At 33.1% G+C, this 25158-nt stretch overlaps 4 protein-coding genes across 5 annotated transcripts; 3 read left to right on the plus strand and 1 right to left on the minus strand.

Moving 5' to 3' along the window:
* Nucleotides 1242-9314, plus strand: LOC18596855 (DNA-directed RNA polymerase II subunit RPB2). Its single transcript, XM_007025569.2, has 25 exons — nt 1242-1610; nt 2291-2512; nt 2600-2890; nt 3012-3209; nt 3510-3574; nt 3671-3757; nt 3832-3952; nt 4046-4090; nt 4186-4323; nt 4478-4550; nt 4721-4797; nt 4895-5002; nt 5087-5203; nt 5456-5611; nt 5693-5797; nt 5924-6049; nt 6141-6218; nt 6303-6398; nt 6491-6606; nt 6730-6799; nt 7200-7253; nt 7348-7491; nt 7637-7936; nt 8233-8655; nt 8771-9314. Exons 1-25 carry the CDS (start codon nt 1365-1367, stop codon nt 8882-8884), a joined length of 3570 nt encoding a protein of 1189 aa, XP_007025631.1. The 5' UTR covers nt 1242-1364; the 3' UTR covers nt 8885-9314.
* On the plus strand, nt 9780-11396 carry LOC18596856 (protein LOL2). Its single transcript, XM_007025571.2, has 4 exons — nt 9780-10069; nt 10493-10600; nt 10879-10988; nt 11149-11396. The coding sequence occupies exons 1-4, from the start codon at nt 9952-9954 to the stop codon at nt 11215-11217; spliced, it is 405 nt and encodes a 134-aa protein (XP_007025633.2). The 5' UTR covers nt 9780-9951; the 3' UTR covers nt 11218-11396.
* Nucleotides 11490-14183, minus strand: LOC18596857. The gene is made up of 8 exons (XM_007025572.2): nt 13858-14183; nt 13676-13765; nt 13012-13071; nt 12872-12911; nt 12655-12748; nt 12100-12159; nt 11928-12019; nt 11490-11831 (listed from the first exon to the last, which is right to left on the minus strand). The coding sequence occupies exons 1-8, from the start codon at nt 13962-13964 to the stop codon at nt 11745-11747; spliced, it is 630 nt and encodes a 209-aa protein (XP_007025634.2). The 5' UTR covers nt 13965-14183; the 3' UTR covers nt 11490-11744.
* Nucleotides 22306-25022, plus strand: LOC18596859 (E3 ubiquitin-protein ligase RMA1H1). Of its 2 annotated transcripts, none has more exons than XM_007025575.2 (2): nt 22306-22507; nt 24123-25022. In XM_007025575.2, the coding sequence occupies exon 2, from the start codon at nt 24170-24172 to the stop codon at nt 24878-24880; it is 711 nt and encodes a 236-aa protein (XP_007025637.1). In that variant the 5' UTR covers nt 22306-22507; nt 24123-24169; the 3' UTR covers nt 24881-25022. The 2 variants fall into 2 exon arrangements, with proteins under 2 accessions (XP_007025637.1, XP_017978752.1); XM_018123263.1 differs by lacking the exon at nt 22306-22507 and adding an exon at nt 22527-23744.

The raw sequence follows: 25158 nt of genomic DNA on the forward strand, positions 1-25158 counted from the left end.
TAAAAAGATGTAAATCAAAAATATTTTATCACTGTACAAATTTTAGATACTCAAAAGTGTTATTAATTGAGGTTTCCATTTGCCTTGATTAGTTAACTATCAATCTTTGTTTTGTTTTTTCTTTTTTTTAGGGGGACAGGGAAAGGGTTGACTGCTTTGTTTTCATGTTTGGGGCTTAAAACGAGCCTTGACCCACTGAAGCCCACGGCATGGGCTTAGCCGCCTCGGTCCATACTACTTGGGCCTTGAATTGACCATGATCAATCCAAACCGTTCACAAAATAAACATAAACATATATTTAGAATTCATTTGATAAACGAAAAATAATTTATTAAGAAAAAAAATTTATATAAAAAATTTTATAAAAATTTAATATTTTTTAGATAAATTATTAAAAATATTTTCTGTTATTTAGATGATTTTATGAAAATTATTTTCCACAATTATAGATAAGTTCTCTTGGTGTTAAAGATGATAAAATATAAGTTAATTACAAAATAATAGTAATATTTGAATTTTATAAATCAAAATTAATAATAAAAATAAAAATAAATAAAATTAATAATAATATTTTTTAAAATATTTAATAACATATCTATAATGAAAGTAACTTTTAATTTTCAAAAAAAGAAAAAACCATCTCATCAATTTTTTAGAATAATATTATAAAAGTATCAATATTTATTTAATTGTGCAAGGTAAGAGAAAGACATTAAAAATCTACTTATAAACATATATTTATCAAATAACAATCATTGAAATATTTTTTATTATAATTATTAGTAAAAATTTATTTAATTTATAAATAAAATTTTGAATTCCTTTAAATGATTTGATTAAGTTTTTATTTTAATAATATTGAATAATTTAAATATTAATAATTTAAAATTTTTAAAATATTATTACTTAAATATCAATAATTATCAAACTTATACTAGTAGTTTTGGTATAAGAGGTTTTTTTTATTCTCTAAAAAATATCTTATCCCTCTCGAAAACGTAAAACATTTTACATGATCATTGAATTTTTTGTTGATTCGTAAAATATTTTATATTTAAAATAAATTTTTTATCCTTTAAATAAATATAAATCTTAAAAATATTTTTTAAAAAAACATTTTACCTCAAAACATTTCAAATGCATAAGGATCCGACCCGATCCGTCTGATTGACTCGTATCCGACAGTCTGGTTAACCGCCTTCTCTTAAAACCGGCCTTCACATAAAATGACCAAGAAAAGTTTTATTTCTTTCAGAACTCCATTCACTCACCCTTGTCCCACTCTCACCTAGGGTTTTACTCGAAACTTTCCCTCCACATAAAAGCAAGACGAACAGCGCCAAACCAAAGAAAAACCGTAGCTATGGAGGACGACAGTGAGTACGATCCGCAACTTATGGACGACGAAGACGACGAGGAGATCACGCAGGAAGACGCGTGGGCGGTTATCTCAGCTTACTTCGAAGAAAAAGGTCTGGTGCGTCAACAGCTCGACTCGTTCGATGAATTTATCCAAAACACTATGCAAGAAATCGTCGACGAATCGGCCGATATTGAGATCAGGCCAGAGTCACAGCACAATCCTGGTCACCAGTCCGACTTTGCTGAGGTTTTTTTTTTTGCCATTTCTTTTGAAATAACGCTAAAATTTCAGTTTCTAGGGTTGGAGGTAGTTGTGATTGGCGTTTAATTGTAGGTTGTTTGGTTCTTTTGAATTGAGAAAGTTACATGTAGGAATTGTGAAAATAAATTTTGTAGTTGATTTGAATTTTTTTGTAAATTTTGTTTGTTCGGTGCTTACCTGAATTGAAATTAATTAAAAAGTTGAGGAAGCGATCTAGAAAATCATTATGGAGTGTTCTTTTAAATAAATACAAAGTTTAGAAATTAATAACGTTTACAGCCTATGGATATTTAGCTCTTTTCATTTAAAATCGTAGCTACTTTATTAAGATTCTAAGTTCCCTCTATATATTACCACATCTAACATAATGCCGCCGGAATTGATTGGTTTGACTATTTCTTGTTTTTCATGGTTAGTTATCATGGTAATTTCAAAGTTAACTTACCATAATTGTCATAGTTTCTAATACCTTCTTTATTTTTACCATGTTGGAGATGTTTCCTTTCAATAATAGATTGTATTTGAAGATTGTTTCGCTTGCTTGCTTGCTTGTGTAGCACCTTAGCTCTTTGGGGGTCATATTAAGCCCAAGGTTTTCAAGTTTTTGTTCCTTAAGTTAGTTGTTTCTTTTGTTTGGGTTTCTGAGTACTAGTGCTTTTCTGCAGACTATCTATAAGATTAGCTTTGGTCAGATCTACCTTAGTAAACCTATGATGACCGAGTCAGATGGTGAAACTGCAACTTTATTTCCAAAAGCTGCAAGGTTGAGGAATCTTACTTACTCAGCTCCATTGTATGTCGATGTAACTAAGAGAGTTATAAAGAAAGGGCATGATGGTGAAGAAGTCACTGAGACTCAGGATTTTACTAAAGTGTTCATTGGGAAGGTTTGCAATCCAAACTTTCTATTAGTAAATGGGTGAATTTAACTTTTGATATTGATCGCTCATTTTTTCTATATTGCATGTTTTTAGGTTCCTATAATGCTCCGGTCAAGTTATTGCACACTATATCAAAATTCAGAGAAGGATCTGACCGAGCTTGGGGAGTGTCCATATGATCAAGGTGGGTATTTCATTATCAATGGGAGTGAAAAGGTTCTAATTGCTCAGGAGAAGATGAGCACAAATCATGTCTATGTCTTCAAAAAGAGGCAGCCGAACAAATATGCCTATGTGGCAGAAGTTCGGTCCATGGCAGAGTCCCAGAATAGGCCACCAAGTACCATGTTTGTGCGGATGCTTTCTCGGACTAGTGCCAAAGGGGTATTACTTCTGGCATTTGGGATGCTTTTTTCCACCACCATCCAATCATTCAGTGCAGTAGTTAGTTTTAAAAGCAAATGGTTTTACATTTTTTTTTTTGGTTTTTATGTATAAACTGCAGGGCTCTTCGGGGCAGTACATTCGTGCTACTCTTCCATATATTCGGACTGAAATTCCTATCATAATTGTCTTTCGGGCTTTGGGATTTGTTGCTGACAAGGACATATTAGAGCATATATGCTATGACTTCTCCGACACCCAGATGATGGAGTTGCTTAGGCCTTCCTTAGAAGAAGCATTTGTGATTCAAAACCAGCAGGTGCATTTTCTTCTTCTTTTCCCTTTTTAATCTCAAAGTTCTGACTTGAGGTGCTGTTTGGATTGAAAGGTTGATTGGAGTGAGTGTTGTTGTGGCTTTCATTGCTCCTGTGTGAGCTAAGTTTTGTGCATTGATCATTTCTATCACCTTGTATATTCTTATGTTTGTCGAAGTTGCACTTTTCTAGTCTATTCATCTGATGATTATGAGATGGTTAAAACTAAGGCTTGATCCTCTTGTGATGTTGATAATTTCTGCTGCTTGTGTTTAATGTGGCTATCTTGTTCTCCTCTACCTCAGGTTGCACTAGATTATATTGGTAAAAGAGGAGCAACTGTTGGTGTTACCAGAGAAAAGAGGATTAAGTATGTCCTGTGTTAGCAAATTTCCTTGGGTGATGAAATGTTTAATGTGAACATTTGTAATGCTCATTAAGAAGCTTCTGAGCATCTTCCTTACAGGTATGCTAAAGAGATCCTCCAAAAAGAAATGCTTCCTCACGTAGGTGTTGGAGATTTTTGCGAGACAAAGAAAGCTTATTATTTTGGGTAGGTATAGTGTTGGCAATGACTGTGATTGTGTTATTACATTCTGATTCTTACTAAATCATCATTTTTATCAGATATATTATTCACCGGCTGCTTCTTTGTGCACTTGGCCGGAGGGCGGAAGATGATAGAGATCATTATGGCAACAAGAGGTTGGACCTTGCTGGTCCATTACTTGGAGGCCTCTTTAGAATGGTATGTTTTTAGTCAGATGGTTACTGAAATGTTGATTGCTCATTATCATTTTGACAGGCTATCTGATCTTTGGTTGTGATTTCTCTGCTGCAGCTTTTTCGGAAGTTAACTAGGGATGTGAGATCTTATGTGCAGAAGGTTCTTTCACATAATCATTGCCTTTTCGTTTTCACTGCAATTTGACTTTCATTTTTCCTGGATTTGTACTTAAAAGTTTAATGGCTTGATGGTAGTGTGTTGATAACGGGAAGGATGTGAACCTGCAATTTGCTATCAAAGCGAAAACTATTACAAGTGGTCTTAAATACTCACTTGCTACTGGAAATTGGGGGCAAGCAAATGCAGCTGGTACTAGAGCTGGAGTGTCACAGGTTAGAGCTGATTATTCAGTTTATGTAGTGTGGATTTATACTGAACTTTTCCTCATCCGAGTTTTATGTCATAGAATGAAGTGCCTGTACCTTCAGCCATTTGCCTTCCCAATTTGCAAGTCCTCATATGATGTTCATTTGTCTTCGTTTATAGGTGTTAAACCGTTTGACATATGCCTCAACTTTGTCACACTTGCGAAGGCTCAATTCTCCTATAGGACGTGAAGGTAAAACTACTTGCGGTTTTATATTATTCATTAGTCCTGCCTACTCTAACATGCATAGATTAGCCTCATTTGTTTTGATGATTTTTCTTTGGTTGTATCTTGTTCGCACTTCAACACTCGTTTTTATTGGCTCTTATGGTACTTTAACTAATAAAGGTTGTCTTGATCAGGGAAATTGGCTAAACCACGTCAGTTGCATAATTCACAGTGGGGAATGATGTGTCCAGCGGAAACACCGGAAGGACAGGTGAGTATTTTTCCTTTTAAGTAAACTTCCATATGTATTTGTTGATAATAGATCCTTCTGACCATGTGGCGCTCATAATTATTTGTGGCTGCATCAGGCCTGTGGACTTGTAAAGAATCTTGCCTTGATGGTATACATAACTGTCGGATCAGCTGCATATCCTATTCTTGAATTTTTGGAAGAGTGGGGTACGGAGAATTTTGAGGTGCATACTCTTCATAGTTTTCTGCCAATTTATACTTTATTTTTTATATTTTTTTCCTAATTTGATATTTTCCTTCATTTTCAGGAAATCTCACCTGCAGTTATCCCTCAAGCTACAAAAATTTTTGTCAATGGTTGCTGGGTTGGTGTACATCGGAATCCTGATATGCTTGTGACAACATTGAGACGGTTGAGAAGACGGGTATTGTATTCTTTGTGTACTTGGATCTTGTGCATAAAACTTTATCTTTCAGGTTAAGTGGAGTTTCATATAGAGAACCTGTTGTATGGTTTGTAAGCTAATCTATGATGTGGAGTTATTTTATGATTTTTATGTAATATTGTTGCAACTTGGAGGTCCAGCATGATTGAGAAGCATTTATTGTGGCATCATAAGTTGAAAGAATGCTGTTTGTGTTTGGATGGTGATGAATCTTTATAATTATATGTGCAGGTTGATGTCAATACTGAAGTTGGTGTTGTTAGAGATATCCGTCTAAAAGAACTTCGAATATATACTGACTATGGTCGTTGCAGTCGACCATTGTTCATCGTGGAGAAACAAAGACTTCTCATAAAGAAGAAAGATATTCATGCACTGCAACAAAGAGTGAGCAACTTGTAACCTGCTATATGTTCTCGTACTTAAGTTTATTTCCTTCCTGTATATTCATTGGTTTTATTCTTTCAGGAAAGCCCAGAAGACGGTGGCTGGCATGATCTTGTAGCAAAGGGATTTATAGAATACATTGACACGGAAGAAGAGGAGACAACAATGATTTCCATGACCATCAATGTGAGTAAAAATAGTTTTGATTGGTCAAAATAATGCTAGAAGAGTAGAATGTAAATTCTACTAATCTAGCTTCTTGAGAGGATATAAGGCAATCTCAGAAATTTAATTGTTTAAATTCTGTTCCAGGATCTTGTACAAGCGAGAGTCAATCCAGAGGAAGCTTATTCTGAAACTTATACCCATTGTGAGATCCACCCTTCATTGATTTTGGGTGTTTGTGCTTCAATTATACCATTTCCTGATCATAATCAGGTATGCTTGTGCTTATAATGAACATCATCCGACTGGATATGTTTAAATTTTTATTCCGTTTTATTTACTTATTTATTGTGAATGCTATCAGTCCCCGCGTAATACCTATCAATCTGCTATGGGTAAGCAAGCAATGGGAATATATGTTACCAACTACCAATTTCGAATGGTATGTATTGCTTCCTATTCACATGATTATAACTGTCACACCTGGGAAATATTGTCTTGATTTATCCTTCCGTGTTCTACTCAGGATACATTGGCCTATGTTCTCTATTATCCCCAAAAGCCACTTGTTACTACACGAGCTATGGAACATCTCCACTTTCGGCAGCTTCCAGCTGGCATTGTAAGTGTTGAACTTTTATTAACATTTCCATAGTTGCTCTCTCTTTTTCTATAATTCTTACTATTGTTTCTTTGCCTGTCTTTTTGTCTTAGAATGCTATTGTTGCTATCGCCTGCTATTCTGGATATAACCAAGAAGATTCTGTTATTATGAATCAATCATCAATAGACCGTGGATTCTTCCGATCACTTTTCTTCCGCTCTTACCGGTAAGATTCTGTTGATATGTCTTTTTCCTACTTTTAAATTTTTAGATAGGGGCCTGTTGGATCCCATACTTGAGTTTGTTCTTACTCCTTATAAATGTTCATGTAAATTTCCATCCTTTGCAGAGATGAGGAGAAAAAAATGGGGACCCTTGTTAAAGAAGATTTTGGTCGACCAGATAGGGCTAATACTATGGTGAGGAATGAGCATAGCTTCATTTGTTTGTTGCTTTTTGCCACTTCAAAGTTAATATAATGTGAACCAAATACTAATAATTTGATTTACATAAGCAAATGGTTCAAATGTGAAACCAATTCAAACATAGTTTTTCTATTAAAAGAGTATGATTATATGTTTTGTTTTACATGGGATGGAAATCGAATTTTTAATTTTTTTTAAAATACTACTGTTTTTGTATCTAAACGCGCTTTCTTACTTTTTTCGTAGTGTACTAAAATAACAAATAGATGAGCTCATATTAAATGTAGGTTTGAGTAATACCATGGAAAAGAGTATTGGCATGGAGAAAAGGATTTCCAGTCATTGGTTGCCACTTGTGTGAGTGTTTGCATTTGACACATAATTTACTTTTCAGGGAATGAGGCATGGCTCTTATGATAAATTGGATGATGATGGTCTTGCACCTCCTGTAAGTGGAAAATTTAGCATGCTGCTTCTATGTGAATCCCATTATTGTTGATTTAACCATAATTTCGTGAGATTAAATTATTGTTGTCTCTTAGGGAACAAGAGTTTCAGGTGAGGATGTAATCATCGGAAAGACCACCCCGATTTCTCAGGAAGAAGCTCAGGGACAAGCATCACGCTATTCAAGACGTGATCATAGCATAAGCTTACGTCACAGTGAAACAGGCATAGTGGACCAAGTAAAGACTTTGAATTGTTGTTACTAATTGTTTTAAGTGGAGATATTGCATTCATATATGTTATCATTTTAGTCTGTACGATTTGGAGTAGTTGCTTATGGTTTGTGACTTCTTCATTGTACTCACTTTTTTAATTCTTTGCTAGGTTCTATTGACAACTAATGCTGATGGGTTGAGATTTGTGAAAGTAAGGGTAAGATCTGTTCGCATTCCCCAGATTGGGGACAAGTTTAGCAGTAGACATGGTCAAAAGGGGACAGTGGGCATGACATACACGCAGGAAGACATGCCTTGGACTGTGGAAGGCATCACACCCGATATCATTGTGAACCCACATGCTATTCCTTCTCGAATGACAATTGGTCAGCTTATTGAATGTATCATGGGGAAAGTTGCAGCTCACATGGGCAAGGAAGGGGATGCCACTCCTTTTACAGATGTCACCGTAAGTTACAATCTCTTGATGATTTTTGGATCTTGATAGATTTGGGTATTTTCTTGATTTGAGTTTGTTTGATGTTCTCTGACAATGTTAAAGTAGTTATTCCTAGAAAGCATATGCTTGTATGGTAATACCTACTCTGACTGACTGGCTGAAGTAGTAATAGGTGCATTTTAGAGATCCTAGAGATAAGAGCTTTGGAGCATGGCAATCTATTTTGACTGGGAAGTGTTATGGTATAAATGTGATATAACTATGGATACCGGTTTAATCTTTTTAATTGTTGTTTGATGTTTTAGGTGGACAATATCAGCAGAGCTCTTCATAAATGTGGATATCAAATGCGTGGTTTTGAGACCATGTATAATGGGCACACAGGCAGGCGCCTTTCTGCTATGATATTTTTGGGGCCCACATATTACCAAAGACTAAAGCACATGGTTGATGATAAGATCCATTCTCGTGGTCGGGGCCCTGTGCAGATCCTGACAAGGCAGCCTGCAGAGGGACGATCCCGTGATGGTGGTCTCCGTTTCGGAGAGATGGAAAGAGATTGCATGATTGCGCATGGTGCTGCTCATTTCCTTAAAGAGAGATTGTTTGACCAAAGTGATGCATACAGGGTCCATGTGTGCGAGCGTTGTGGGTTGATTGCTATTGCAAATCTAAAGAAGAACTCATTTGAGTGCAGAGGATGCAAGAATAAAACTGATATTGTTCAGGCAATCCTTCTCGTCCCCTTGTTTTGTTTCCTTCTTTTCCCTTTTACGCCTTTTGATACGGCTCTTGTATTTGTCTCTAATGTGTGGTTTTGTCGGTGTGATAATTGTGCTGCAGGTATACATTCCTTACGCCTGTAAGCTGCTCTTCCAAGAGCTTATGGCCATGGCAATTGCTCCAAGAATGCTCACAAAGGAACCTCCCAAAGACCAAAAGAAGAAAGGAGCCTGAGATACGTGAGCAAATCAAGTCCTGTTTTCTTCCTCTTCATTTTGAAGCCTGCAGAGTACAATCGGTATAAAAAGAGCACAAAGATGGATATTTTAAAAGCCAAATTCGGCTTTATTAGTGGCTGGCTAACTCTTGCCTGTGCTGAGATGCAAAGTGAAAGCGGGAGTGAGAGATGGTTGTAATAAATAATCTTTTTCTTTTTCACGTAACCGCCAGTGAATTCATGTGTCTATAGTGGTGATTGTGTATGAATATGATGTTGTATCATCTATCTGTTATGTTAACTTTTGTAGCCCTATCCAGAATGTTAATACTGGTTAGGGGCTTATTCATTACGATGATTTATTGCTAATCTTGAATTTTTCTGTGGATATATTTACCAAATTTTGGAAAAGAAAAGGAAGATATACCATTATACTTTTTAGTATTACTTTCTTTCTGTGTGTGTTCTGTTTCTAGAATTTATAAGTGACATAGCATTTAAAATAAATTAAATAAATTATTTTTTTATTATATTTAATTAAGTAATTGTATTTTTATTTTAGATTAAATAAATGTTTATTACTAATGTTTGATTAACATATTGATATATATTGTATAATGTTAATATAGTATAATGATATGATTATGTGATATTATTTTTTATGTAATTTTATATTTATATATATAATAATAATAAATATTTTAATAAATAATAGTTAATTTACTGTTAATTATAAAGATACAATTAAAAAATAAAGGTGTATTTAAATTTTTAAAATAATTTAAAATTTTTTTAACTATTTATAAATTTTAAAATCTGAAAAATAGTTAAGTTGGGCCGAGCAGACCTAACGGGGTGCCAAGACTAGAATGTTTCTTAAATTATATAAATGAGGACTCTTGAGAAAAATTTGATAAAACTCGAATCTGTCAATTGTTCTTTAAAATAATATAAACCGGCTGAAAGGCACCGGGTGGCAAGGGCGTGCTTCTGAGTGAAACGACGCCGCTGTGCAGTGGTTTCTGTGTTTCCTATAACAGTACAAACCGACCCTTTTCAGTTACGCATACGCCCAAAGTAGTAAATGGCGAACAAAGAGGAGGGAGAACAGCAACAACAACAACAGGTAGAAGAAGAAGAAGAGGGGCCGCCGCCAGGATGGCAATCTATTCCTCCTCCTCCGCAACCGCCGCCATCATCTGGTATCATTATGCCTTCAAAACTCTCTCTCTCTCTCTCTCTGATTTTTAGCGTATATCGTGGAGAAAACTAGATCAAGCTCTGTGACCTTACCTCGAAATTGGAGATACAATTATGTTGGCTAATTTATTTATACAAATTGATAAAGTTTTGGAATTCAATTGGGATTTTTTAATAGTTACCTTCTTTGATACTTGGCCTTAGTACGAATGTGTTCTCGAATTATGACGACAAATAGGATTGCAACTAATATCAAACTCTATGACTCAAGAGCTGGTCTTGACCTAGAATTATACATAAATTTTGTTTTCTTGAATTGTTATCTTCTATTTGCCTGCATAATTCCATGGCATTTCACTTTCTTTTTTAAAATAAAAGCTCTTCCCTTTCCTCACTTTGCTTTGCTTTTGCCATTATGGATGCAGAAATGGCCCAAATGGTTTGTGGTTCATGCCGCCAATTGCTTTCATATCCAAGAGGAGCCCGTCAAGCTAAATGTTCATGCTGTGAAACAGTCAACTTTGTACTTGAAGGTTCTTTTTTTTCTCTGTTACTCAAAAAATATATAATTGGTCTCTCCCCCAGATTCGTAATAAAGCTTCTCTTTTTTTTTTTTTTTGTTGGTTTTTCCTCCTGTTTCTCTATCTTCTCGCCATAGTTTTAGAATAGCTTCTGTGTTCGTCTTCCCCCATTACTGACATAGCACAAATCATAGTTATTAAAACTCATGGGCTTTCAAATGGACAAGAATAAATATGCAATCTAGGAATTTATTGTCAATCATCTGATAACACTACCCTACATTTTGCAGCACATCAGGTTGGACTGGTTAAGTGCGGCAGTTGTGCAGTGTTGCTGATGTACCCCTTTGGAGCTTCATCGGTCAGATGTTCCTCTTGCCAGTTCGTGACGGAAATCGGGGTGTGTAATATTTGTTTTTCTTGCAAATTTATATGTTGACTTGCTTGCATCAACATGTGTGTGTGTGTGTGCACGCACGCGGATCAGATTGTTATTGCTGCTGTTTTTTTTTATGTCGCTGAGATCAGTAGACTGATAATGTTGATTTCTTTATGTCTAGGCACACAACAGGCGCCCTCCCTGGTCTGTACAACAGGGGCAACCGACCCCTCCCAATGCTGTGCATTAAACTGCCAATACCTGTCTGATCTATTGATTTTGGAACTACCTTTATTTATGTGGATGTTTAGTTGAATTGTCAATGTACAGAAGTTACCGCTGATATTGTCTAATGAAACTTCTAATCGATTTAGACATGTTAATCAAAGTTAATGGAGCTCTTAATACATATGTTTCTCCCTCCCTACCTCTCCTCTCTTGGCATGAGCCCCGAAACATGAATTTCTTCCAATACCATTCTGTAACCTTTGTCTTTTTTATTACCATTTTCATTCTTTCTAATTTGGTAAGGATGCACTGAAATTCAAAAGAAATAATTTTTTACAACAGTTTCAGAGCCGTCAAGGGAAGATGACTCTCGATGGCCTACAAGTAATTAACTTTGGTTTTTGTGTTTATGTTCTTAAGTAGAAATGTATGGAAAGTTTTAAATGCTGTAAATCAGAAGCTACACATTCCAAAGGATGAAAAGGTTATCTGAGTAAGATGTCTATCTACGTAAGATGTTCGCCGTATTTGCATATTGAAACAAACCTTTCAATCTTCAGGTGGGAAGTCTTCATCCGAGCCATTGTCCAGAAAAGAACCTAGAGTTTTCCTCAAAATGCTGAAAGTTCTGTCATCCTGCATTTTGCCAGAACATAAAATGGTATTACAGCTCTTTAAGTCAGGGGGAAAGTAGACTGTATTCAACTACTGGACTTTTTATTATCTAATTACCTGTTTCTTTTTCTTCAAGGACTCCTCCAACTGAGCAATTTTATCAGCACAGAATTTCTCTTGCTCAGATATCAAGCTCTTCTCTTTCTTCCCTGATACCAACCAATGTCAATTTAGTAGAATCAGGTGTCATTAAAACAAAGGGAGATAGATTTTGTTGCTTAATGCTCACTCAATTGTTCATATCGCACGAACAGCCTTTCTTTATCTTCCTCAAATCTGGAAATAGTATCTGTGAAACAGCATTGAGAATCAGATCATCCATCCACATAGAACTAGAGTAGTTCAGCAGGATCATAAACTACAAATTCTGAAAGTTTAGTCCAAGCCAACTATGGTAATCACTTGAGGAAGGAAACGAATTGCCGAGACGAGTAAAGCTATACCAGTATCAGCACCACAAGGCTCAGGCATGATTGAAAACAATGTGAAGATCTATCTACACTACAGGAAGAAGTCCTGGGCTATTTGATAATTCACATGCCAGTCCCAATAGCCAGAAGAATTTCATTTATTATATAATTTATAACATAGCAATCATAAGGTTTAATTATTGTACCGAATCTTCATGCCTTATATAAAACGACAAGAAAGTAGGACAACACTATGTTTGTCATGTCAGCAGCAGTTGAAAAGTTGAAATAAATTAAAATTATGCACGAGGCTACTGGTAAATGAAGATACAAAGCATTACAATTTATTCTAACAATTTATCCAATAAGCGTACCTTTCAAGGCCTGCAGATGGGCAGCTTTTTCTTTGCAGAATTTCTCATAAACCTCTTGGAACTTAGCAGTCTCATTCTTCAAGCAGTTTTCACACTTGCAAACAAAGCAATCACATTAGTATTTCAAGCTCTAAACCATCTATTAAATCCGAAAAACAAATTCACTTTCATCAACTAGTTTCCTTGTTGAGCCCTGCGATCTCTATGAAGTACCTACCTCTTTAGAGCTCTTTGAAAGTGCCTTAGCAAAAGTTTGTCTATAGTAAAAGGAAACAACAACAGTAAATTAGTGTTTTTACATTAGGAATTAGCTTAAAAATTTGTTTCAAGGTTGGTTTTTTAGGTAGTCTGGTTTACCTTTCCTTCTCAAATTTGGACTTCAGTTCATCGAGCTTAGACCTTATCTCAGCAGCCACACTGTCACCGAACAATACAAGTAAGAGACTAAAAATAGTAGCAGAAGTGGATAAGAAACTGGAAATGATAAGGAAGGATAAAAATAACAAAAAGAATAATGATTAAAACAAACAGTTTTATTATTTCATTTTCTTCAAATTAAAATGAGTCATGAGAATGAAAGAGATATTATAGAGTAATTGCAATCAACAGTTCATAAATTCATTCGAGAAAACGTAGAGATCTACACGTATCAGCTTCCACAGAAATAAAAGAAAAATGGATAAAAAATAATAATAAGACACATCATTAATTCAAATCTCAATACAGTAAAAATTAAGTAACACAGATCAAATTAAGAAACTATTTGATTTATGAACTCATAATCGCATATAAATTCTTCGAAGGTATGAAATCGATCGATCAAAATCATACATTAATTCGAAAAATAATATTTAATAGCTCGGAAAATTGAGAAAAACAACTTCATCTTGAAAACTATGGAGGAGATAGTGAAGAAACCGCAAACATATCACAGCTCTTACGTAAAATTGTCATTCATTATAAAAATTTCGAACCAAAATCGTTTCGAAAAAAGAGAGAACGAAATCAAAATTTATATTACCTAGAAATCGTCTCTTCGTTTTTCTTTTGACCGTCCTTCTGTGCTTTCTCTTTGATCTGTTGCAGCGCCGACATAATCCCTTTGAGATCGCTGCAATTTTCACCAAAATTTCCTCAACAAGATAAAATCTTCAACACAGAAACAAAGAAAACACAGGAAAAACAGTTGTTGAGAAGAATGACCTGGAAAGATCGGGATCGAAATCATCGACGAGTCGGGTTTTCGGATCCGATTTGACGAGCAAGGACTCCGATCCTCGCTTTTTGGTTCTGGCTTTGGTTGTTGACATTGTTTCGATTTTTTTTCCTCTTTGGAGAAATTTGAAATTCAAAATCGAGGTAGGGAGAGTGAGGTTTTTTATGCCAGAGAGTACAAGTTTTTAAATTCGCTGAGACCTGGAAAATGAAGAGGTTTGGCCGTTTGGAAACTGGCAACGTCGTCTTTGTTGCGCGCTCAATTGGCGCTCTTTTTCTCTCAATTATTCAATTTGGCTGACGTTTCATTTAGGAAAAAAAAAACTTTTATACTCGCATATTTTAAAAACTTTTTTTACCATGAAATAAATTTTTTAATTTTTTATTTAATTTTAAAACTAGATATAGCATTTATTCTTATAGATGTCATAAGATTGTTTTTCTTTCCTTATACTTCTTCATTGTCTTTTTTTTTTTTTAACATATAATGTAATAATTTATATTTGATACACTATCAATATATAATATCATTTAATCATAAAATATCATATTATAAATATATAAAGATAAATGTTTACAAAATTTTTAAAATAAATATTTTTAAAATTGTGAATATTTATTTTTAAACTTTCACAATTGTTAAATTTATTTATTAATAAGACGGTAACATTTGATTTTGTGATTATATATTAAATTTATACGTTGAAATGTATCAAATATAAATTCTTAATTTAATTTCTCAATCTCTAAAAACTCAATGTATTTTTCATTTTAAAACAATTTACCACAAAATTGAGAGAGTATACCCATATTTTTGAAAAAAAATTATAATAATAATAAAAAAAGTTAAATATGTATTTAGTAGAAAACACAGATTTAACAAAAACTTCAAAGAAAACTCGAATAATGTTTTCAACTAGATTAATCCAAATTTATAAATTCTTCTTTTTTTTTTACAAATTAATGGTAATGAGATATTAACATACCGTGAGTTTCTTTTTCTTTCTTTCTCTCCTTTCATTTCTAACTAAAATTGTTACAACATTACCAATTTGATATATTAATTTTCAAAAATTAATAATAACAAGTCTTAACAATATCTGGCTTAATCTACGGCACCACCATTATCTTTTCTAACCCACTGTCTTACATTTCCTCTCAGTTTCCTCCTTCTTGAGTTCCAATGCTTACTGGTGCTAAACCTAATCGAAGAACTACTGGAATTATTTTTGCAGTATAAATTTATTTGTTTATGCTTTTTATTTACTTTTTATATTAAAAATGCTAAATATTTGTATTTAAAAATTCAAATTTTAATATAAAATTACATTAAAATTGATTTTTTTTAAATTTTGTGAAAATAAAAGAAGAGACAAATATTTTATGAACATAAGAAATTTTAAAGAATTTGATACATTGTTTTTAATGTTTCTATCATTTTACATATAAGTAGGAATACCTACTAACAAGTAAAAGGCATAACAATAATTATTATTTTGTCAAAAACTTAATCCATTTCTATCAAAATTAAGTGTTTAAACTCATATACATACATATATATATATATTGATTTGAGCACATCTCTGATTTAAATTATAAAATACTATAAAGCTCTCTCATAAGTTTAAATATATCCTTGGCTAGGCAAACTTGATCACGAGTTTTCAAACCCAATTCCCGAAAAATTCCTCCTAAAGTCTAAAGCTTGCGGTCCACATACGCAGGTGAATACTGATTTAAATCCTTTATGGTCTATTCTTGCAAATAAAGTAATTTTAGATTGTTACTACGACTAGTATGTTTGAAACATAAAAAAGAAAAATAATGTGTGATGATTTAAAGTCAAGGGCTCCATGTATTTTTATTAGGATTTATACATCACCTTCATTAAAATTAAAAGTTATTGCACATACACCTTTTCTCTATTGATTTGGTTATGATTTTATTGCCATAACTTTGTCTTTTTATTTCCTCATTTTTCATGATTTCGAGCCAGTTTAATGTGCAGTGTATTTTTTCTTGGTAAGAAAGTGTATAGTTCCATATAATAAATACTTGTATAAGATTATTTATTTAATTTTTTTCTCTTATTCTTCTTTAAAGAAAGTCTAATAGCTAATGGCATCATTTTAAGACAATGAGGGTTAGAATACTACTAGATGTATATATTAATGTCGATGGCTTATCATATTACTGTGTGATAGTAGTAGTGTGTTTTTCATTTTCCCCTTTTAGATATTCACTTGTACGCAAGTCTTAGAATCAATTTCATAAGTTAATAGGGCCTAGAGTCTCAACTTAGGGTTCTTTTCAAAAATATTCTTCATAAATAAGATGTTTTTAAAAATAATCTTTTTTTATAATTTTCACTATTTTTTGTGAAGATAAATTAATTTTGAATAAATTTATCCTTAATGAAATCGACCCATATGTTTAGGTTCGCGCCTCAAATCGACTCATATCTTTTTAGCTTTCCTCGTCAGACCATTGATCTCTGTAGTATTCTTTACTAGAAAGAAAAATTTTTAAACATTTTGAGTATTTGAAGTAATTTTTTATACACGAAGAAACACTTTTGGAATGTTTTTTAATACATGAAGAAAAACCTTTGAGCATTTAAGTATTTTTTTTTCAAGTAGGCATATTCGTTGATTATATTGTTAAATGGATTATAGTGTGTTGTTTAAAGTTGTTAATTTTGATAAATAGAATTCAGTAGTTTTGGTGGTTTTTAAGCATTACGTAATCGGTTTTTGGATATTGCGTGATTAGTGTTTAAGTATTGCATGACTAATTTTTAGGTATTGCTTGACTAATTTTTAGGTATTGTGTAACTGGTTTGATATGATATTGTATGACTAGTTGATAGGCATTACGTAATTAGTTAGTAAGACATTGCGTGACTAGTTAATAAGGCATTACGTAACTAGTTTTTAAGCATTGTGTGACTTAGGTATTGTCTAAAAATCAATCACGCAATATCTACAATCTAGTCACATAATACCTAAAAATCAGTCACACAATGCCTAAAAATAAAAAACATAATGATTAAGTCACGCAATACTTAAAAACCAGTCTCACAATACCTAAAAACTAATAACACAATGTCTAAAAACTAATAATACAATACATAATATCTAATTGATTTGTTTGCTCGTAGTTAGGTTTAAGTCACCAAAGTCATATAGTGTTCTAATTTACAAATATATCTAATCAATTTCAACTCCTTAATTTTGAGATTTTATGAATATAAACCAATAAATCCAATAACGTAAAATATATACCTTGATGTTATCTCTACTCTTTGGGATAGCGAGAAAGAGCTACATGGCGACATAAACAGTATTTGATAAGAGAGAGAAATCGAGATTTAATTTTAAAATTTTTGTCGAAATAGCGAGATAGAGAAAATCGAAACCATTTTAATTTGTCTGAAATTGTTTAAAAGATATTGTTGTGCAGTCATACCAAAAAATGACTAAAATTAATTAAAATTATAAAAAATGATATTTTTGAATTGAGCTTACGAGAAAGGTTATCTCTCACAATTTCTTTTTCAACTTATTAGTGCTTGTTTGGCCTGGCTTTTTTTCAACTTATCTACCTCTTAAAAGTAAAAGCCAGACAGAACATAATTTTTGAAAAGCTCTTAAAAAAAACTAACTTTTTTTTTAAAGAATAAAATTTTGAAAAAAAGAGCTTCTGAAAAAGCTCATGTGAGGAACTTTTTCTTCTCTTATTTCAAAAATGCAAGAGAATTTTTATTTTTGTTTAAAAAATATCCTCATCTGTTAAATATAATTACAATATTACCATCTCAAAAAAAAAAAAACCTTTTATGATACTTTTAACTAAAATTATAACTTATAATTAAGAATTTATAAAAAAAAATTTACCAAACAATTTTAACTTAATTTTAAAAGTTATTATTTTTCATAAGAGTTTCATAATAATTTTCGAGTTGGAAAAAAATCAGACCAAATAAGCTCTTAGTATAATTCCTAAGTGTAACCGGTTAATTAAATGAATCCACACGAGTATCTTTCATATGCCTTCTTTTGAGGATAGATTATAAAGTCTAGTGATCAGATTCATATGCAAAATGGCAGGCAACACATAACAAGGGAAACTATTTTCATCAAATAAGAAATATATTTGCATATTTTTAAAACTTGTTTTGGTATGAAATAAAATTTGTTAGTATTTTTATTTAATTTTAAAATTAAATATATTATTTATTTTTATAGATGTCATAAGATTGCCTTTCTTTCATTATACTTCTTCATTGTTTTTTTCTCATATATAAAAATAACTCTTTTTTATTATCTTTTTCTTTTAAAATATAATTTAACTATTTATATTTGATATACTGTCAGTATATAATATCTATACAATATTATTTAATTACAAGAGTGTCATTTAATAAATATATAAAAATAAATGTTCAAAATTTTTTTAAAAATAAATATTTTTTAAATTATAAATATTTGATTTTAAACATTCACAACTTTTTAATTTTTTTATTGAGACGGTAATTAATATTCTGATAGTGCATCAAATATGAACTTTTAATGTGATTTTTCAACTTTTACAAACTCAATGTATATGTTATTCATTTAGAAGCTACTTTGCTACAAATTGAGAATGTATACCCATATTCTTTCGAATATTAATTTTTATAATGTGCAAACCCTCCAAAAAGACTTCGTATATGGTTCTTATGTTCAAAAGAAAAAAAAAACAGATTCCTTCATTTACTCACAACTATCAATTTCATTTAATACTTTGTAGGCGTAGCTCACATTATTTGAAACTTAATTGTTGTAACTAAATTAATGCTTTTTTAGTCACATTATTTAATACTTTGTACGTGTACATCAGTACACGTACTAATTAACATATGGTTTACCAAGTTGCATTCTTCCTTCTTCATGACATGCACATCGGTACTCCACTAGATAAAAATCTTAATTTGTATCTTTTTTTATTAATTAAAATAATAAATATTAACTAAATTAAAATAATTATTATAAAATATGTGATATAAAATTATAAATGAGAAATTAAACAGGACCCAAAATATGGGGATAAGAGTTTTGTTTAATTTGTCTATACTGCTTGTACTAAGGTTCACGCAATCACGTCTTCACAACAGAGATAAAATTTGAGCCGAAATTTTTTTGTTTTTCTCACAATATCCTTATCATGAAATCTTAAGAACCACAAAGGCAAAACGAAGCGTAGCCGTAGATGAATCTTTTTTCTCTGCTTTCTAAACCTCTCATCTCCAGTTCCTTGCATCGTGGAGCACACGGAATTATCCCCTACCCCTTCTTTAGTATAGAGTCTAGAATTTGCCAGTGTTTTGCATCGGTTGGACAGTCCAAGTTAAATTACTCCTATGATCTTTGCGGATTCAACGGTCTAGAGAGATCCTGCTCGACAGCAAAGTAAATACGACGTTGTTGGAGTGTTTGATCATCGAAAGATCTGGTGTGGGACCTTTCCCCTCGTACGCCTACGTGGAGCTTGGAAAAATATTGTTACCGCAATGGCTCACCCTGCTGGATCTGTAGCCATTTCATTGATCTCGATGGTCAGCTTGTGGGTCCTTGGACTAGAACTCTTACCGTTTCTACTTGAAAATGGTACTCCATTTACTAAAGAAAAATCTTCCTCTTTGAAAAGGGATCAATATTGACGCGTGTCCTGGCGTTGATATTCTGCTGTGCGTGGGCTAAAAGTTCTTGCTTGAAAATTGGATTCGCAGGGTTGAAAGTTTACATGTATACATTACCTCATCAATTTGACAGTGTTAGAGCTGAGTACCAAATCTAGAATGCCAGATGTTAATGAAGCGTCAAGATTATGGAGTAACGTAGAACCATCCTCTTGGAAATTTTGAACAAAACTGATCTCAGCTCAGCTTCAAAAAGAAAATGTAAAAGGACAAACCGACAAAGGGTTACTCTTAACAACCAAAAAAAATCTTGATGAGCTAATCAACCTGCAAAAAGCAATTTTTTTCTTTTACATTTTCACACTGTCACAGAGTTTAAAATTAGTTTTCCAGAGGAGGGTTTTTACTCAATGGTTGTCACTACCCAAGTCTACTATTACGAACACGAGACATGGTCTTCATTTTACACGAAATTCGTTAGGTGGGGTGAGAGAAACGGAGCAAACGACACCGTCGAAATCGTAAGCAGACGACGGCATGTGCATGAAAATGTTTTATTATGAGGAAAAATGTGAACACGAACAAAAAAACTCACTTGAAGGACTTAACACGTGGGGGAATAGTCGCACAGAAAGAAGAAAAAGCTGGTCTCCAACTGCGACAAACAGACAAATCAAAATGTGTTACTAAGGTTAGGTTTAGCTTTTAGCCCATGGCCCCCACCTTAGCACCTTCTTATTCAGGCTGTCTTCTAGAGGGGCTAAATCTTCCCATGTTTTTATTGCATTTGAAACCAAGAGCTGGATTGTTGCGATACTTCTCAGCAACCATCATGCTATTTGATTAACGATGATCCATTCATAGACTTAGGCACATATCCTTCTGGTGAAACAGAGACTAGCACTGCAACGGGTTTGCTGTCAAAGTGTAAGGCGTCCTACACGCGTGGGGGCCAGAATTCGGATATGTTTTAATTTTTGGTTTGATTTTAAAGCACTTTTCCTTCTAGAAGTGCAGCAGAGCGAGATAATTGGAAAAATAAATTCAAATCTTTTAAATTATTAAAAATTTGTTTTCAAATATGATTTATTCTTATTATAAAGTTAAAGTACATCGCCTTTAATTATTCACACTCATCTCTATCCTTTGGCGAACTTAAAAAGAAATAGCACGACACCTAATACTTTATCATTTTATGATTTTAATGGAATGTAATTGTTATGTAAAAAATTGTTAAGAAAATAATATCACAGCATTGGTATGAACAGAAAAATAATGATTAAAATTTTAAAAAGGTAATGTGTAACATTTGATTTACAAGCATTTTTGTTAGAATGTGATGTTAATTTTTAAAGTTATTTTTATGTATTAAAATGTAATTTTAAAACAATTACATGCTAAGAAGTTTTTTATTATTAAAAATAAAAAAAAATTACCTTATTTTAATATTTTCAAATAAATAAGGAATATATTTTAAAATTCAAATAAATAAATATATTATTTATGGATAAAATAATTTTATATAAAAATATACAAATTTAATATACTTACATGTTAATAGGTGTTTGTACATCGAGTTGGATCTACCGGTTTTCCTTTCAAATTGTTAAGTTTGAGATCAATCTAAGTTTATTATTTTATTATTAAAATATTATTTTATATTAATATTTTAAAATAATCTTAGTCATATTTAAGTTTTAAAATATATATCCAAACTTAATTGAATTCAAAATTTGAGAAGTGAAAAGAGTTCAAAGAGTAAATTTTTGTCTTAAATTTTTTTTTTTACTTACCTCAATATCAAAGAGATTGATATTCTCAAGATTTGTGGTAATGTAATACAAATAGTAAAACTAGATTTTCAAGAATGTACATACCAAACTTAAGAAAATGGTTCCCGTCAAAAAAGTTTTAAAGATATTGACTTATTTTCTTAATATGGAACAGCCCCTAATAGTAAAGGAAAATGGGATAAAACTTATAGTGAAATTGTTGACCGCATAAATAACTTGGAAGGATCATAATTTAAGTTCAAGATAATTGGATTGATTGGAGCAAGTTTTTCACGAGAAAATCGCTGGGAACACTCGTGTAAAAAGAGCCAAGGGGACTTGTCAAGGAGAAACAGGAGAAAAAAAAAAACATAAATAGTTGTGAAAGAATTAGACATTCTACCCTTCTAGTTATAATCAAGCGACATACTTTGATCAACGCAGCAGACAAATCTAGAAGTATTTAAGGGTCGTCAATTCAAAGTTCAGAAGCTACCATTGGAACAACTTTTCTTTTATTTTTATATATAAATATATTCCCGGCTAAACACCATTCAAATGGTTAATCTATACTTTATTATTACTTGATCAAGCCAGTAAAATAATGAACATAATTGAATATTATTCAATAATTCAAGCAAAGTTTAATGGATGGAAACTGAATATCGGTTAAAAATTGGAAAGTCTAAACTGAAAAAATAAAAAAAAATCTGATTTATTTACCCATGTAGAAAGTTAGAACTGCTGAAGTTCACTGTCATCGGCTGGCAAACGTACTCCACGTGGCAAATCCACATACGTTGAATTTTTATTTTTGCTTTTCTTATGTTAAGATCAGTAATAAAAGATGGAACAAATTGAACAAAAGACGACAGAGGAAAAAAAAAGACATCAACAGTTTGTAGAAAGTAGACACGTTAAAAAAAGAAAAAAAATTAGAAAAAAAGATATACTCTATAATGGAGTCGGATTCCTCTATAAAAGGGCCTCGTCGCTGGACGCGCTCTTCCCATTCCATTATCAGATCTCTTTCTCTTTTTTTTCTCTCTTTCTCTTTTTTTCATGAAACAGTTTTTGAATTGAACCTCAGTGGAGTCTTTCTATTTGTCCCTTCCTTTCTTTCAAAACAAACAGATAAAAACAAACTCGGAATCTGTTGGATATTCGGCTTTTTTTTTTTGTTTAGGTACGTTTGTTGTTTAATTTCTTTTCTCGTTTTGGTTATTCTTAATATCTCTGTGCCTGTATCGTCTTGATTGACTAAGCTTTGGATTCTTTGTTTTGGGGAACTAGAAGCAAAATGTAGAAAAAAAATTGCTTTGTTTTATTTTCAGGAAAAGGTTCTTTCAATTCCTCTCGAAATTTTATCGAGAAGCAAGTTGGAAACATGAAAAAAAACGGTAGCTAAAATCCCATGGAAATTAGCTTGAGAATTACCCTTTCATTTTTGATTTGAGACATTGAAGAAATTAATAGGCTAATAGTTCTCTAATCCCTCCTATCTGATGGGAAATTTTGAAATTCAATGTTATAGTTTCCGAAACTTAGATTTAATTTAACTTAAGAGAAACAAAAATTGTTCTTCAAACTAGTTGCTGTACTGTATTGAGTCTATTGACTTTGTTACTAGAGTTGATAATGCTCCAGTTTTGGCTCGGCCACGTCTCATCGACGACGGGAGGGGTCTGTCAGTGGGGGCTGCTTGGAAGCCTCATATTTTGGTTTGAAGAGTTGTACAAGTTTAATTGTTTGCTGGGTTTCAAACTTTCATGTTTCACCTGATTTTAACCTAACAGAGCAGAACCTGTACGTTGTAGTTTGTTCTTTGATTGTTTGTGCTTCACCTAAACCGACCTGATTTCGTCTAAAATCGTAAATTTTTGTCACCAGTAGGGTCAAAATGGTAATTTGAATTGCAGCTAGGGTAAAGGGCAGTTGTCAAAAATGAGGCAATTAATGTGATAGGGAAAACTCCAAATTAAAAAACAAGGGGTTGAAGTGGATCGGCTAAAAGGTCCTGCTAACAAAGGCTAAAGTTAAGGAATACGTAATTACTCTCTCATGACTCATGAGTGGAATTGTTTATTTTTTAAACTTTTCCCTAATGGACTTTTACCTTTTTGTAGTTTTACTTCATATCTAGATGTCATTTTCAATGGAAATATCAAGGCCTAAATGTTTACATATGTTCAGTTCTTTATGCTTTTTTTTTTTGTGCTCAATAGTTCTTTATACTTTTATACTTTAGCAAAGGATTTTGGGAAAAGAAAATGAAGGATTCAACAGCACTGTTGAAGTGTTGGACTTAAAGCATCTTAAGTGGAAACTAAACTCTCAAAGCATGTTTTCAGGCCCGAACAAAAAGGGCTAATTCATCTTAGGAAGAGACATGGAACTGAAGAAGTTCAAATAGAACCTGAGAAGTATGGATACCTTTGTAATATTATCATAAACTCCTATCATGTTTGAATCACAGTAATTCAAAGTTGTGGGTCCCTTGATTTGCTGTTTTTTATCCATTTGGTAGATGGGTACAAAAACTTTTGGCCCTTTTGATGAGAAAATATGAATCAAGCTAGCAGTGGGGCCTTATCTGTTTGGTGTTTTTCTTTATTTTGGCCCTTAACATGTCTTCTGCATATGTAGTTGCTTGCTAGACTTTTATGCTTCATATTTCTGTTTCTAGATTTGTTGCCTTCTTCTCTTTCTTTTCAGATTTTGTCTAGTTGCTAGATTGTTGCGCATTTAGTGGATACCTGGAAATTCTGTGTGCTGATCCTATTTAATTTTTCTTGTCTCAGAGGTCAAGAGTGTCCTAGTGGTTAATCTGAGTTTCTAGAACAGATCCATGGCCTGCAAGCAATATTATGCTCAGGAATGGAAGACCGTACCCAGCGCTTCGACATCTGAGAATTTAAATGGTAGTTTTGATTGCAACATTTGCTTAGACTTTGCACACGAGCCGATTGTCACTCTCTGCGGCCACCTCTACTGCTGGCCCTGCATCTATAAGTGGCTTCATGTCCAGAGTGCCTCCCTTGCTGCAGATGAGCACCCACAATGCCCAGTTTGCAAAGCTGATATATCCCATACCACCATGGTGCCGCTTTATGGTCGGGGCCAATCTGAATCTGAGCTTCAAGGCAAGGCGCTTTATAGGGGTATGGTGATACCCCCTAGACCACCAGCCTGTGGTACCCAAGCACTTTTATCAACTACATCCCCGAATGGTCAGCAGCTTCCTTATCGTAATCCTTATCAAAATCAAAATTACAACCCCCATGCTTACTATGAAGAAGATTCGTCCTCACCATTGCTTAACCTCGGAGGCACCACAGTGACCGGATTTCATCATCCAGTGGTTGGGATGTTCGGAGAGATGGTATATGCAAGGGTGTTTGGAAACTCGGAAAGTTTACACCCTTATCCAAACTCATATTACCTAACGGGGAGTGGTAGCCCCAGGTTGAGAAGGCATGAGATGCAAGCTGACAGGTCGCTAAATAGACTTTCGATTTTCCTCTTCTGTTGTTTTCTTTTGTGCCTCATCGTATTTTGAGCTTCGTATATTTACCCCCGTCATTTTTGTATACTTTTGTAAAAAGAATCACAATGTGAACTTATGGTATAGTTAGATGAGATCATATTATATGATAATTAAGCGAATCAATGCTTGCCCTATCAAATTATTGCCTTATGGATCAACATCATGTTTGTGAGACGAGCCCTTTCAAGTTTCATGTCGACGAACAGCCTGGCTGTACCGATTGCTTTCAGTTTGCAACTTGTATGCAGGGTTGTTCGTAATTAAGGTATATGTCGCACTCGGGAAATAAA

The sequence above is a fragment of the Theobroma cacao genome, chromosome 6 (genome assembly GCF_000208745.1).
Source record: "Theobroma cacao cultivar B97-61/B2 chromosome 6, Criollo_cocoa_genome_V2, whole genome shotgun sequence".
Classification (NCBI taxonomy): domain Eukaryota; kingdom Viridiplantae; phylum Streptophyta; class Magnoliopsida; order Malvales; family Malvaceae; genus Theobroma; species Theobroma cacao.

Bases quoted from the DNA above. Each gene is read 5' to 3' on its own strand.
- LOC18596855 (XM_007025569.2), top strand. From the start codon at position 1,365: ATGGAGGACGACAGTGAGTACGATCCGCAACTTATGGACGACGAAGAC. The intron at 6,399-6,490 runs GTAAGTGTTGAA...TTTTTGTCTTAG, and splicing joins GGCAGCTTCCAGCTGGCATT to AATGCTATTGTTGCTATCGC. The intron at 6,800-7,199 runs GTGAGGAATGAG...TTTACTTTTCAG, and splicing joins CAGATAGGGCTAATACTATG to GGAATGAGGCATGGCTCTTA.
- LOC18596859 (XM_007025575.2), top strand. From the start codon at position 24,170: ATGGCCTGCAAGCAATATTATGCTCAGGAATGGAAGACCGTACCCAGC.
- LOC18596856 (XM_007025571.2), top strand. From the start codon at position 9,952: ATGGCGAACAAAGAGGAGGGAGAACAGCAACAACAACAACAGGTAGAA. The intron at 10,070-10,492 runs GTATCATTATGC...TTATGGATGCAG, and splicing joins GCAACCGCCGCCATCATCTG to AAATGGCCCAAATGGTTTGT. The intron at 10,601-10,878 runs GTTCTTTTTTTT...TACATTTTGCAG, and splicing joins AGTCAACTTTGTACTTGAAG to CACATCAGGTTGGACTGGTT.
- LOC18596857 (XM_007025572.2), bottom strand. From the start codon at position 13,964: ATGTCAACAACCAAAGCCAGAACCAAAAAGCGAGGATCGGAGTCCTTG. The intron at 13,072-13,675 runs GTAATATAAATT...GTTCGGTGACAG, and splicing joins AACGAAGAGACGATTTCTAG to TGTGGCTGCTGAGATAAGGT. The intron at 12,160-12,654 runs GTACGCTTATTG...GCTGTTTCACAG, and splicing joins CCATCTGCAGGCCTTGAAAG to ATACTATTTCCAGATTTGAG.